Source organism: Cetorhinus maximus, chromosome 6 (genome assembly GCF_964194155.1).
Source record: "Cetorhinus maximus chromosome 6, sCetMax3.hap1.1, whole genome shotgun sequence".
Classification (NCBI taxonomy): domain Eukaryota; kingdom Metazoa; phylum Chordata; class Chondrichthyes; order Lamniformes; family Cetorhinidae; genus Cetorhinus; species Cetorhinus maximus.
The window spans coordinates 4,101,998-4,116,424 of record NC_135884.1 but is presented as its reverse complement, the minus strand read 5'-3'; the positions used below and the strand labels follow the sequence as shown (position 1 = coordinate 4,116,424).

General features: G+C 44.5%; 1 protein-coding gene across 1 annotated transcript in view; it reads left to right on the top strand.

Moving 5' to 3' along the window:
* The window catches only part of LOC144681463 (host cell factor 1-like), a 105,011-nt gene that overhangs the window by 49,915 nt on the left and 40,669 nt on the right, over positions 1-14,427 (top strand). Inside the window, exons 14-18 of the mRNA XM_078543055.1 lie at positions 5,516-5,652; positions 6,417-6,564; positions 9,678-9,886; positions 11,547-11,805; positions 12,410-12,570. Coding sequence (XP_078399181.1) covers positions 5,516-5,652; positions 6,417-6,564; positions 9,678-9,886; positions 11,547-11,805; positions 12,410-12,570 — 914 coding nt within the window. The remainder of the gene's footprint in view (positions 1-5,515; positions 5,653-6,416; positions 6,565-9,677; positions 9,887-11,546; positions 11,806-12,409; positions 12,571-14,427) is intronic.

Sequence of the window (14,427 nt, the reverse complement as noted above, 5' to 3'; positions counted from 1 at the left end):
CTTTGCTGAATTCTAAACTGCTCCCAATCCTCAGGCTTGCTACTTTTTTTCCTCTTAGTGTCTAATACTATCCTTAATTTTTTTGTTAGCCATGGTTGGGCCACATTGTGAGCAGCGAATACAGTATACCAAATTGAAAAAAGTTCATCTGGAAGGAGTATTTGGGGCCTTGGTCACTGAGGAGAGAGGAGGTGAAAGGGCAGTGTTATACTTCTGCGTTAGCATGGAAAGATATTGTGGGAAGGGAACAGGTGTTGTGGGTGATAGAGGAGTGAGTTGGGTGTTGCGGAGGGTACCATCCCTTTGGAATAAAAACAGAAAATGCTGGAAAAACTCAGACTTGGCAGCATCTGTGAAGAGAAACAGGTGTTCTGCGTCCATATGATTCTTCTTCAGAGCTACAAGCCCCTTTGGAATTCTGGGTGAGGAGGGGAAGATGTATTTGGTGGTGGCATCATGCTAGAGGTGACAGAAATGGCAGAGGATGCTTTGAAGGTCGAGGCTGGTGGGGTGGAAAGTGAGACCAGGGGGAGCCTTAATATATTTCTGGGAGGGAGGGGGAAAAGTGAGAGCAGAAATGTGGGAAATGGGGGGTTGGACACGGTTGAGGACCCTGTCAACTACAGTGGGGGAGACCCTTGGTTGAGAAAAAGGAAGCCATATTGGAAGCACCATTGTGGAAGGTAGCATCATCAGGACTGGTGCAATCGAGTCCTTACAGGAAACAGGGTGTGAGGAAGTGTAGTCGAGGTAGCTGTAGGAGTCAATGGGCATATAGTAAATATTAGTGTACAGTCTATCCCCTGAAGTGGAGACAGAGAAGTCAAGGAAGGAAGTGTCAGATAAAAGCAAAATACTGCGGGTGCTGGAAATATGAAATAAAAACAGAAAATGCTGGAAAAACTCAGCACGTCTGATGGCATCTGTGGAGAGAGAAAGGGAGTTAATGTTTCAAGTCAGACTCAAAAGATTAAGGAAGTGTCAGAGATGGACCATGGGAAGGTGAGAGAAGGATGGAAGTTTGAATCAAAAATTATGAACTTTTCAAGTTGTGGTGGAGAGCAGGAAGGGCCACTGATACAGTCATCGATGTACAGGAAAAGTGAGTTATGGGAGGAGGCCTGAGTGGGACTGGAACAAGGAATGTTTCACACACCCACAAAAAGACAGGCCCAAGTGGGTACTCATAGCCACACCTTTTATTTGGAGGAGGTGAGACAAGTTAAGGGTTAAATTTTTCAATGAGAGAACAACTTCAGCCAGGCGGAGGAGGGTGGGGGTGGATGTATACTGTATGGTCTCTGTTCAAGAAAGAAGCAGAGAACCTTCAGAACATCCTGGTGGGGGGTGCAAGTATAGAGAGATTGGATGTCTGTAGTGAAGAGGTGGTGTTGGGGACTAGAAACTGGAAATTGTTGAAATTGTGTAGGATATCAGAAGAATAATGAACGTAGGTGGGAAGAGACTGGACAAGAGAGAAAGAAAATAAGAGTCAAAATAGGAAGAAATAAGTTCATTGGGGCAGGAACGTGCCAAAATGATGGGTCTAGCAGGATGGTCCTGTTTATGGATTTTGGGTAGTCGGTAGAAGGGTTGAGGGACTCTGAGGTGGGAGGCTGTGGAGGGACGATCTCCATAGGAGATGAGGTCAGTGACTGTTCTGGAGACAATGGCTAGATGTTCAGTGGTGGAGTTATGGTCCGGGGGAGGCGGGAAGAAGTATCTGAGAGTAGGCACTCAGCCTCTGCAAAGCAGAGGTCAGTACCCCAGAAAACAGCACCACCCTTGTCAACAGGTTTGAAAGCAATGTCAGGGTTAGGCCTGAGAGAACAGAGCGTAGCAAGTTCAGAGGGAGCAGATAAATGAAGACAGTTGATGTCATGTCTACAGTTTTCAATGAAAAGATCAAGAGCGGACAAGAGGCTGGGGGAGAGGTCCAGCTGGAGGGAGAATACTGGAAACGAGTGAAATGGTCTGCTGTCAGGGGAGGAGCCCTGCCGAAAGCATAAATATAAGATAGTCACCAATAAATCCAATTGGGAATTAAAAAGAATCATCTTTATCCAGTGAGCAGTTAATAATGTGGAACTCACTACCACATGGAGAAATGAGGTGATTAGCAAAAATGCATTTAAGGTGGGGGGAGCTAACTAAGCAAATGAGGGAGAAAGGAATAGTAGGATATGCTAGTCGGGTGGAAGGAGGCCTGTCTGGCATAGGCCTGTTTGGCTGGCCTTTTTCTATGCTATAGGTTCTATACAGTATGGTGTACTATACAGATAATGTGCATTGTTTTATTTTCAGTCCAATATTTTTGTTTCAGTTTACATTTTTTCATCTTAATGCTACTTTTTGTCATACCCTACTTTTAATCGTGAGGTAGGAACAAGTGAAGTACAGGAGAACTTTTTAGATCAATATGTAGAGGGTCCAACTAGGGACGGCGCAGTGCTGGACCTAATTCTGAGGAATGAAGCCGTCTGAGGTGGCTGAGGTGGTGGTGGGGGATCATTTTAGTGATAGCGACCGCAACATAGTACAATTTAAGTTTGTTATGGGCAAAGAAATAGACTAGTTGCAAAAAAATGTTTTGGATTGGGGGAGAGCAGATTTTAGTAAAATAAGGCAGGATCTGGCCAAGGTAGACTGGGAACAGCTACTTGTGGGGAAATCTACAGAGGAGCAGTGGGAGGCATTCAAAAAGGAAATGGGGAGGGTACAGGCTCAACATGTTCCCTCTGGGGGGATAGGAAGGAGTAACAAGCCCAGAAAACCATGGATGACCAGAGATATTCAGGATACGATGAGAAGGAAAAGAAAGGCTTTCAGCAGGTACAAGGGAAGCAAATCAGCAGAGGCATTAGTGGAGTACAGAAAGTGCAGGGTGGAGCTTAAGAAAGTAATTAGGAGAGCAAAGAGGGGATATGAGAAAGCTCTGGCTGGTAAAAGTAGGAAAAATCCCAAGATATTCTGTAAGTATATCAATGGGAAGAGGATAACCAGGTAAAGAGTAGGGCCCATTAGGGACCAAAAGGGATATCTATGGGTGGAGCCAGAGGACATTGGTAGAGTGTTGAACGAATGCTTCACATCCGTCTGCACCCGAGAGAAGGAGGATGAAAGTATCGAAGACAGGGAGAGAGACTGTGAGGTTCTTGAGCAAATTAATATAAGGAATGACAAAGTATTGGAGGTGTTGGCAAGCTTAAAAGTGGACAAATCTCCAGGCCTGGATGATTTGTGTCCTAGACTGCTGATGGAGGCAAAGGAGGAAGATCGCAGGGGCTCTGACCCAAATTTTTCCAATTCCTCTCTGGCCATGGGGGAGGTGCCAGAGGACTGGAGAACAGCTAACATGGTTCCGCTATTTAAGAACGGTTGTAGAGATAAGCCAGGGAACTATAGGCCAGTGAGTCTCACGTCAGTGGTAGGGAAACTATTGGAAAAAATTCTGAAGGAGAGAATCTATCTCCACTTGGAGAGGCAAGGTTTGATTAGGGATAGTCAGCATGGCTTTGTCAGAGGGAGGTCATGCTCAACAAATTTGATTGAATTTTTTGAGGAGGTGACCAAGTGCGTAGATGAGGGTAGTGCAGTTGATGTAGTTTATATGGATTTCAGCAAAGCCTTTGACAAGGTCCCACATGGGAGACTTATAAAGAAGGCAAATGCACATGGGATACAGGGAAATTGATAAGGTGGATTCAAAATTGGCTTAGTTGTAGGAGACAGAGGGTGATGACAGAAGGATGCTTTAGTGACTGGAAGCCAGTGTCCTGTGGTTGGATAGACTTGGGTTGTTTTCGTTGGAGCAGAGAAGACTGAGGGGCGACCTGATCGAGGTGTACAAGATTATGGGGGGCATGAACAGGGTAGATAGGGAGCAGCTGTTTCCCTTAGTTGAAGGGTCAGTCACGAGGGGACACAAGTTCAAGGTGAGGGGCAGGAAGTTTAGGGGGGATGTGAGGAAAAACTTTTTTACCCAGAGGGTGGTGACTGTCTGGAATGCGCTGCCTTGGAGGGTGGTGGAGGCGGGTTGTCTCACATCCTTTAAAAAGTACCTGGATGAGCACTTGGACACTGGCTTCCAGGAATCTGTGCTGGGTCCCCTATTATTTATCATTTATATGAACGACATAGATGACTATGTGGGGGGGAGGATTAGTAAGTTTGCGGATGACACAAAGATTGGCCGGGTGGTTAACAGTGAGATTGAGTGTCTTGGGCTACAGGAAGATATAGACGGGATGGTCAAGTGGACAGATAAGTGGCAGATGGAATTTAACCCTGAAAAGTGTGAAGTGATACACTTTGGAAGGAGTAATTTGACAAGGAATTATTCAATGAACGGCATGATACTAGGAAGTTCTGAGGAACAAAGGGACCTTGGAGTGTGTGTCCATAGATCTCTGAAGGTGGAGGGGCATGTCAGTGAGGTGGTGAAAAAGACATATGGGACACTTGCCTTTATCAATCGATGCATAGATTACAAAAATAGGGAGGTCATGTTGGAGTTGTATAGAACCTTGATGAGGCCACAGCTGGAGTACTGTGTGCAGTTCTGGTCGCCACATTATAGGAAGGTTGTGATTGCACTGGAGGGGGTGCAGAGAAGATTCACCAGGATGTTGCCTAGGATGAAACATTTAAGTTATGAAGAATGGTTGGATAGACTTGGGTTGTTTTTGTTGGTGCAGAGAAAACTGAGGGGCGACCTGATCGAGGTGTACAAGATTGTGAGGGGCATGAACAGGGAAGATAGGGAGCAGCTGTTCCCCTTAGTTGAAGGGTCAGTCACGAGGGGACACAAGTTCAAGGTGAGAGGCAGGAGGTTTAGGGGGGATGTGAGGAAAAACTTTTTTACCCAGAGGGTGGTGACGGTCTGGAATGTGCTGCCTGGGAGGGTGGTGGAGGCGGGTTGCCTCATATACTTTTAAAAAGTACCTGGATGAGCACTTGGCACGTCATAACATTCAAGGCTATGGGCCAAGTGCTGGTAAATGGGATTAGGTAGGTAGGTCAGGTGTTTCTCACGTGTCAGTGCTGACTCGATGGGCCGAAGGGCCTCTTCTGCACTGTGAGATTCTGTGAAGTAGCAAGCTTCTCATGATGGTGTCAGTTCTTTTCCACAGTTGGTTGGTACAAGGTGAGCGAGTGAGCTGAGTTTTTAAACTCCTTGATGTTGAGCATTATCCCACTTTGGTGCTGCATTCAGTCCAGCTAAACTGTTAGTTTCAGTTGTATCCCATAGGAGAGATGTAAAAATGAGCTTTCAACTCATGACTTTAACTTGAAAGGCAGATGCTACTGATCTGTACTAACTTGGTATTTTAATCATCAAAAATATTTTTTTTACATAAACCCAGGTGAACGACAGTGTGGGCCAACTATTTCTCTCTATCCATCTGCCAGTTGAGCTAGACAAATCCAGTTATCATGTAATGTAATAGGAATTCATCTCTGAATGGGCTGAGTGACTTGAATTTCACCATGGTTTCCTTGTCTGCTATTTCAGGTGTCACAGGAAGCCCTGGCATGAAATCCCCAATTACCATCATCACTACAAAAGTGATGACATCAGGAACTGGAACACCAACGAAATTCATCACTGCTGTGCCCAAACTGCAAACAGGACAACAGGGACTCACCCAGGTTAGTACAGGATACAGACTGTTGTGAATCTTTTTTCTTTTTAAAAAAATTTTCTTCCTTTCCTTCATTCCCCTCAAAAGAAATTGTATATTAGATAACAATCTCAAATACGTTGTTGGGTCAGGCACTTTTAAATATGCTGTGCACAAGACTTTTTTTGTCAAGAAGCCCTATTGTAGAAGGAAGGCTGTAGTATAGAGCTTAGCCTAGGTGGGGAGTATTCTAATTACTGCAGGGCACTTGACAAAATCCTTATTAAGAATTTGAGAGAATGGAAGGAAACTTGATGGGGGAGGGGGAGAGAAGCAAAGTCCTGAGCACTGGGAAACACTGGGATGTGTGCACTCTAGGGCAATGGAGATGTTGGTAGGAGATAAATGGGTTGGAAAGTTTCCTGAATCTAAGTATCCATCATCCAGAAAGTTGGAAGTTGTTTCAGATGTTGTTTGCCTTGACAGTCAACTGTTGATGTGCTTTCTTCTTTGCAAGTCCAACAGAGACTATGCTGCTGGCAGGGAAACTTATCACCTTCTTCCCTGGGGGTAGCTATTAACTTTAAATGGGACCTGCTCTGATCCAAAACTCTGCCAACGTTCTGGAGAATGGGATTAAGAGTCAGGAAGAGCTTCATTTTACTATTTTAACTATTTTGAGCATGGAAATTGATTTGCCTTGTATTTGCTTCTGTCTGTTTACATAATTAAGCAAAATATCTTTTACGATACCTTTCTGTTCTCTTCCCCACCATCCCACTCACTCCCCAGGTATTGCTGAAAGGTGCTGCAGGACAGCCTGGCACTATCCTGCGAACAATCTCTGGGACACCAGTTAGTGGAGTCAGGCTGATCACCCCCGTGACCGTATCTGCCACCAAACCAGCACTCACAACTTTGGTAGTAAAAGGGACCACAGGTATGAACTATGCCATGTGTGGATAGTTTTTGTTAAGTTGTCTACTGACACCATCTACTTATGTATGTAATGCTTCTTAAATGTTATAAAATGTCCCAAAACATTTCAGAGGCAAACACACCAAGCAGTGATGGGTCAAGGATTGAGGAAATTGAGCAAAGACATGGTCAAAAGGATAAGTTTTAAGCCTTTTTAAAAGACAGTGAGAGGCAGGACAAAGAAATTTATGGAAAGCATTGTAAAATGGGGCCCAGCCAGCTAAAAGGCCTGGCAGAAGGAAGAACTGAGGAGAAGTTGAGTTGGAGAATCAGAGGTTGGCACTGGTATTTAGAACTGGAGGAGATCGCAAAAGAAGGGAAGAGTGAAGCTGTCTAAGGAATTATGGAGGCATTAAAGGATTATGAGTTTAACTGGTGAAAATGGGGACAATAAGGGAAAGGATGATTTTTCGGTTTATTGCCAACAAGCATTGAACTGAAGGGAAGTGGTTATGGGATGATGTGTTGGGATGGGAAAGGATTGAGGTTGGATCTTGTTAAAAATTTGAACTTGCTGTGATTGGGGAGCTGATGGGGTAGGAAAGAGGAGCTCACCAAGTGGAGTATCATTTTTAGAGATTTTAAAAATCCATTAACTCTGTAGACTTGAAGTTGGAGGTGTGGGTGACTTGGAGCATGTGAAAGGGTCAGAGGGAATAAGTTGCCACTGAGAGAATATGTGTGGGTTGTCCTTGTCTTTCAGAATAATTCTATAGTAGTAGGGAAGTTATGGCCACTTTTGCGTTTACCCAGTCAGTTATGGTGATTAGCAGGGCAGCAGGTGCAGTCAAGCCTGTAGCCTGCAATTTGTGCATGGAGAAATGTTAATTCTGCCATGGGGAAATGGTTGGTGAGAGATAGAGGGCGCAAGGACATTGAAGCCAGAGGCAAGGAAGTTGTTGAGCAGATAAAGAGCAGCAGCAGGTGGAGGGTCAGAGGACAGGAAGCTGGCAATACTGCTGAGATGGAGGCAGGCAGCAAAATGTCACTGGTTTTTCAGTAGAACATAGATAATGAGGGCAAAGCCATGAAGAGAGGGAAGGAGTCACTCTTTGTGCTAAGTGTCAGTAATGCCCAGAATGACTAAACAGCAACAACTTGCCCTGATTTATTGCCTGTAACGTAGTGAAATGACAAAAGGTGCTTCAAAGCAGGATTATAAAAGAAAGTATGATACCGTACCACATAAGGCAATATTAGGTGCCTATGTTAGATCACCAAAAGCTTGTTCAGAGGTAGGTTTTAAGAAGTGACTTTAAAGGAGGAAAGTGAGGCAGAGAGGTTTAGGGAGGGAATTCCAGAGTTTGGGGCCTAGGCAACTAAAGTCACAACTGCCAATGGTGGAGCAATTATCATTGGAAATGCACAAGAGGCCAAAATTAGAAGAGCAGAGATGTTTTGGAGGGTTGTGCAATTGGAGGAAATTGCAGGGATAGGGAGGAGCAAAGCCATGGAGTGATTTGAAAATAAGTATGAGAATTTTGAAATCAAGACGTTACTTGACTATGAGCCAATGTAGGTCAGTACACACAGGGTTGATAGGGAAATGGGACTTGGCTGCGAGTTATGACATGAGCGGCAGAGTTTTGTATGGCCAGGAGTGCATTAGAATCGTCAAGCCTAGAGGTAATGAGGGCATGGATGAGCATTTCAGCAGCAGATGAGCCGAGATGGGTGAAGTCGGGCAATGTTACCAAGATGGAAATAAATGGCCTTGGTGTTGGCACAAATATGAAGTCAGAAGCTCAACTCTGGATCAGGTGTGCAAACAGACTGGTTTAATCTCAAACTGTTGCCAGGAAGAGGGCTGGAGTTGGTAATGAGGGAGCGGGGACCGAAAACTATGTCTTCACTCTTCCCAATATTTAATTGGAAGAAATTTCTGCTCATCCAGTATTGGATGTCGGACAAGCAGTCTAATAATTTAACAGCAGTGAAGGAATTGCGAGAGGTGGTGGTGAGGTAGAGCTGGGTATCATCAGCAATCATGTGAAAACTAGCACTGTATGTTCAGGTGACTTGGCCAAGGGATAGCATGTAGATGAGAGATAGGAGATGACCATGAATAGATCCTTAAGTGACACCAGAATAACAGTGCAGGAGTAGGAAGAGAAGCTATTGCAAGTGATTCTCTGACTATGATTAGAAAGATGAGAATGGAACCACATGACAGTGGTCATACCCAGCTGGATGAGGTATTAGAGGATATGGTGTGGTAAAGCGTGTCAAAGGCTGCAAACAGGTGGAGAAGGATGAGGAGGGAATATTTTCCTTTGACACAGTGACATGCAATGTCATTTGTAACTTTGACGAGCTGTTTTAGTTTTGTGGCAGAGGTGGAAACCTGATTGGAGGATTCAAACATGGAGTTCCTGCAAAAGCTGGAAATGGATTTGGGAAATGACAACACATTCACGGACTTTGGACAGGAAAGGGAAGCTAGGGTCCAGGCTTGTTATTGAGGAGAGGGGTAAGGAGAGGTATATAGCCTCATCTAAAAGGAGGTTGTGGATGATAAAAATCTTGTTTGCACAGGAGGACAATATAGATTGAATGATTAGCAGGAAACCTACCAAGATGGTGGCTTGTGGACAAATCCTGCAGCCAGTACCGCATTGTCTCATAGAGGTCAGGAAGATCTTGCTTTTGATCCACCATTCTCTACTGAGTTAGACAAACTGTCAGTACGTCATTGTAATTAACTCTGACATACCTGGACTAGAAATTGGAGAAATAATAGCAAGAGTTTGTGCTCATGATCACTACACAATCCCAGATCCCTCATGGAGGCTTGCTACAAGGGTTATGCTCTTGCCTGTACTTGTACCTTCTTTAGGTGTCAGGCCAGATGGGCAAAGAATAGGCGATGGAAATACAAAAAAAAATGGGTGAACTTGTCTAAAAATGAAAATTTGAACAAGAGTCTACAAACGTTTCTCGTAAATCAATAAAAATCACTGGACAGTTAGGTTCAATGCAACTTTAGGCTTTGGAGCTTGGAATTGATTGCAAGCTGCGTCGTTCAACGTATTTTTGACTTTTTATTGATTTTTTTTTTTGAAAATTGTTTGTTAGGTGCAAGTACATTGGGGACGATAGCAGGTACGATGGGCACCACACTTGCAGGAGTGTCCACTGTTTCGCCCACGCTCAACACGCCCATTGCCACCCTTGGCACCATCGCCAACCTTACTGGCCAGATAATCAGTGCATCCCCCAACACCACTCAGAAACTTACTGCTGTAACTGGAACAACTTCCACAGCTCCCATCATCACCATTCAGGTAGGAACTCAATTGGAGCAAAACATTATACCCTCACGCCACTTTGCATCCCCGAAATTATGGAAAGCCCCAAACCTTGAAAATTGTTGATGTTGATCCATTTCAATGGGAATGTTGTGACTTTAGCAAGGTAGATCAGTGCTTGCCAAACTTCTTCCTGATGTGACCCCATTTTAATGCCTCAGGCTTTGTGTGACCCCAGAGTGAAAATTGGAGGATGGGAGGGGAGGGTTATGGAGTTGTTAAGGGGACGGTGGGGTGGTTAAAACTGCTGGGTTTGCCCTGAACAATCCAAAAGCCTCCCTTTTTGCAGGCTGCGGTAGTAGCAGTAGCAGTAGCCGGGCCTCAGCGAACAGACAATTAAGCCAACGCTCACTGTCGGGAAAAAGAAGAACATTTTAAGGGTCTTGCACCTGTCAAAACTCAGTCCAAGCTCAACAGCCACCACCACTACCTCCGAGCTTACGGCCCCAAAATCTCACCCTGTGACCCCATTGGGGCTCACAACCCATAGTTTGGGAACCCCTGAGGTAGATGGAAGTGGCTCAAGAGCCTGGCAGAGAGAACTTAGATGGGCTGGGACAGATGGAGATTGCTTCAGGGGCTGATGCAGTACTCCTCTGCAGATGCTGGAATATGTGAAATAATACCATAGCAGATGAGGACACCAGTTGCTTTGATATTGACATTTTAATTTGAATTCCATTTCAGGATTCTAGTGCCAGCAGTATATTTGTAGGTAAAAGTGCATAGCCAAGAAATTTGACTAGTCGGTGTCTTTTTTAGGCGCTGAACAAACCTCTGAGCGTTCAAAACAGCAGGTGGGAATGCATCACATGCCATATTGGTAAAGACACAAAAAAATCATGCGGTGCCCATGCCCGAAATGGGTGTTAAACCCCTTATTTGCATATGTAAAAGATATGGAGCATGCTTGAGGTAGCCACTGGAAGGTGAGTTTGGCAGGAGGTAGCTGCCACTGGCTAAACCCAGGGGAGAGATATGGCCTTAATCAAACTGCCTGTTGCGCCACAAACAATTAGGTAAGATTGTAAAATATACTTGGCTGAATGTGGAGCCAGGAGGAGCAGGCTCAATCTTCAGTGCAAAATAGGTTACAAGCTGCCTGTTACTGTCCACAGCTTGACAGCTCGTTGGAAATGAGGCCGGGTATTGTGGCTCACCACTTAAGAGCAAGATTTGATTCCTGTGCTAATCTCCCACGTGCTCAAATAAATTGGTGCACCTGAATTTCTAGGCCTATGATTCCCTGCCAGGACAAGGGAAACCAGGGTTAGTAGTGTCATTGGAACAATAGGATTTATGGATGATACTGTCCCAGAATGTGAATTAAAGAGACAAATATAGAGACCACCAAATTCCTCTCTGGTCCATGGCCAGTTATAATACCCTCCTCCTGGACTGAAATACTTGGTCTGAACAGAGCTAGTCTATATTTCAGTTTACATTGTATTTACCCACTGATCCATCACCCTGATCTGTCAAAAAAACCAAAATACTTCCTCTTTTCGATACCATTGCTTTTACTATGTTGCTATGCACCTTCCATTCATAGTTTAAAGTGGGTGAAGTGCACTGAACTGGTGGTATGGTCTCTCCTTTTTGCATCTTCTCACTTGTGCCTGTGAATTCCTTTCAGCCTGTGTCTGAACCAAACCGGGTTACGATCGTTGCCTCCCCCAGTGGCATGGTGACGCAGCAAGCACAACAGCTCGTAAACTCAGGGTCAGCTTTGGTTGCAGCACCTCGGGTCGCTACGGTGAACTCAGAAACTCAGACCCACAAACTCGAGTTTGTAGAAATGCCAGTCAGGTGTTCAAATCCTCCCCACGAGACGTCAGAAACCAACACCACCAACACATCTACAACCACCACAGCAAACATTGCGGCAAACCAAGGCAAGTGTGAAGCAGGAATGAGAACGAGTTTGGTTTACTGATTTACTCATTATTTTTGCATAACTGATAAGTGAGTTAACTACTTGTAACTGAGTGATGAGTATTAGCTGTGGCTCAGTTGGTAGCAGCCTTGTGTCTGGCACAGAGATTGTGGGTTCAAGTCCCACCCTAGAGACCTGAGCACACAAATGTAGGCTGATGCTCCCAGTACTTAAGGAGTGCTGCACTGCTGGAGATGTCTTCACAATGAGACACTAAATCAAGGCCCCATCTGCACACTCATGGCATTATTTTGGAGCATGGAAGTTCTGTTTGGTGTCCTGGTCAATCAATAAAACAAAAGCAGATTATTCTGGTCATTATCACATTGCTGTTTGTGAGACCTTGCTGTGTGCAAATTGGCTGTCACTTCTGCACTACAGCAGTGACTACATTTCAACAGCACTTCATTGGCTGTAACGTGCCATGGGATTTCCTGAGGTTGTGAAAAATGCTATGTAAATGCAAGTCTAATGTTGGAGATGAATTTATCACAAGGGAAGCTTGATGAAACCTGTCATCTTATATGTTTTTTATTCTTTTTCTTCCCCCTCCAACTCTACAGTCCAGCCACCTGCTATGAACGCACAAGGTATCCCTGAAAGTGTGCACGGTGAAACAGCAACAGCAGGAACAACAAACACTGCAACCACAGCATCTACAGCTCAGAGTGGGGCGGTTACCATGGTAACACAGTCCACACCTGCACCTGGACCCTCCACACAGGTAGGGCAAGGAAGAGATACATAGGGGTATGACACTGGTACAGGAAGGTGGGCTTCAACCCAGGTGAGTGCCTACTCACTAATTAGGTGCTATTAGGTAATAGGCAGTTTCCTATGGTGCAATCTAGTGTAAACTTGGCAATTCTATACCTCCATTTTTATTGTGCTCATGGGTCATCTTCTGATGCAGTTTTAAAAGTTGCTCTCTAGTTTCTGAGAGAGTAGAATGGGTAAGAGTAGGTAAATTGGTACGCATTGGTCTGCTAAACATGAGCTCTGCCAGTGATGGGAGAGCTGCACTTAAAGATGTTACTCTCGGATGTAACATTGCACTGTGTAGATCTTGCTTGGTCTGTCTACATTTGAGAATTCGAGATTTCGCCTTGTGAATTGTTCATTCAACTGCCGTTAGATCTAGGGTAATGAGGAGAAGTAGTGTGATCGATATTCCACTTCTCTTCGCATCTTGAAATGGCTTACTAATAAATTGTGGCTGTTATCCATGATCTCCAAAGGCACACCAAATAATCTGAAAATAATACTTAAGAGTGTGCACGACAGTTGTACTTGATGTATTGTGCAACTGTCGAATAATGGGGTACTTGGTAAAGTAGTCGATGATGACAATGAAGTCAGTACCATGGACATGAAAGAGGTCAGATGTGATTTTAGACCATAGATGGGTAGGAACTTTGTGGGATCAGTAGTTCTCAGTGCTGACTTGGCATATGTTCTTGACATGCCTCGCACTTCTTGACGATGACTTCAATGTTATTGTTAATACCCGGCCAATAGACTGTCTCTCTTGTGAGTCTTCTCATCTGATCTATGCCCATGTGTGAGGGATGAAGTTATTGAAGAATATCACATCACAAAGATTCCGGTATGATGACCTGCCTGCCTTTAAAAATGACTCCCTGGAAGTTGCCTAGCTTGACCCGATAAGGCTAATTAAGGTCAAAATGGTGTCTCATGTTTGTGGACATGTTGGATTGAATCAGGCCATCCATCAATGATGTTTTCCACAGTTTCTGGAATGTAGAATCTTTCACCATTTCTTCTTATAGCTGCTGGCGTTTGCGTTATGCAAAATGTACCAGATCAGTAGGTGAACTTGCATTCTCCTGCAAGTGTAACGTTGCAACTCCCTTGAAACTGCCAATTTTGTCGAAACATTTTGGATATTTCAATGTTAGGTCACATCATAAACATCTGTGACACCCAGGAGGATTGATTGTACTTGCACTCCAGGACTATGGATCCTGCACATAGAATTAGTGAACCAATGTACCCTGAAAGTTTCACAGCTGTAGATTTTGCCATGGCCTTCCACATCTGTGGGTATATGTCTTTTAGAATTCGCAGGGGTAGCATGTTTGCACGTCACCACCCCCGCCCCCCCAATCAATCTTGGCCAATAAAGTGTAGTTACCAACTTTAGGGCAGATAATTTGAAATCTTGGCAAACAGCTCGGATGGTATTATGGCATCTGTGGCAATGAGATTGATGTGTGAAACTTGTTCACTGTTCTTCATCTCGTCCTGCATATCATTGTAATTTTCTGATTTGTCAGTCACCTCGTGTATATGTGTAACCGTTGTGTACTGCCTGTTTTGGATTATTATACGGCTCTTTGTATCTGCCTTTGCTTTAGTGCACTGCTGCTGCCAATGGCTCTTTGTACCACATGCCTTGCAGTATTATTGAAAATCTGGACATTCTCTTGGCGCTTGCAGAAAGCTGCACCTTCCACATGTCCTGCTAGTTTTGGATGTTCTAGTAAGCGCATCAGCAATTGGGGTGGTGCTTGGAACTTGTCCGTTTTGTCGAACTGCGAGGATCCTTGTACTTGGATCC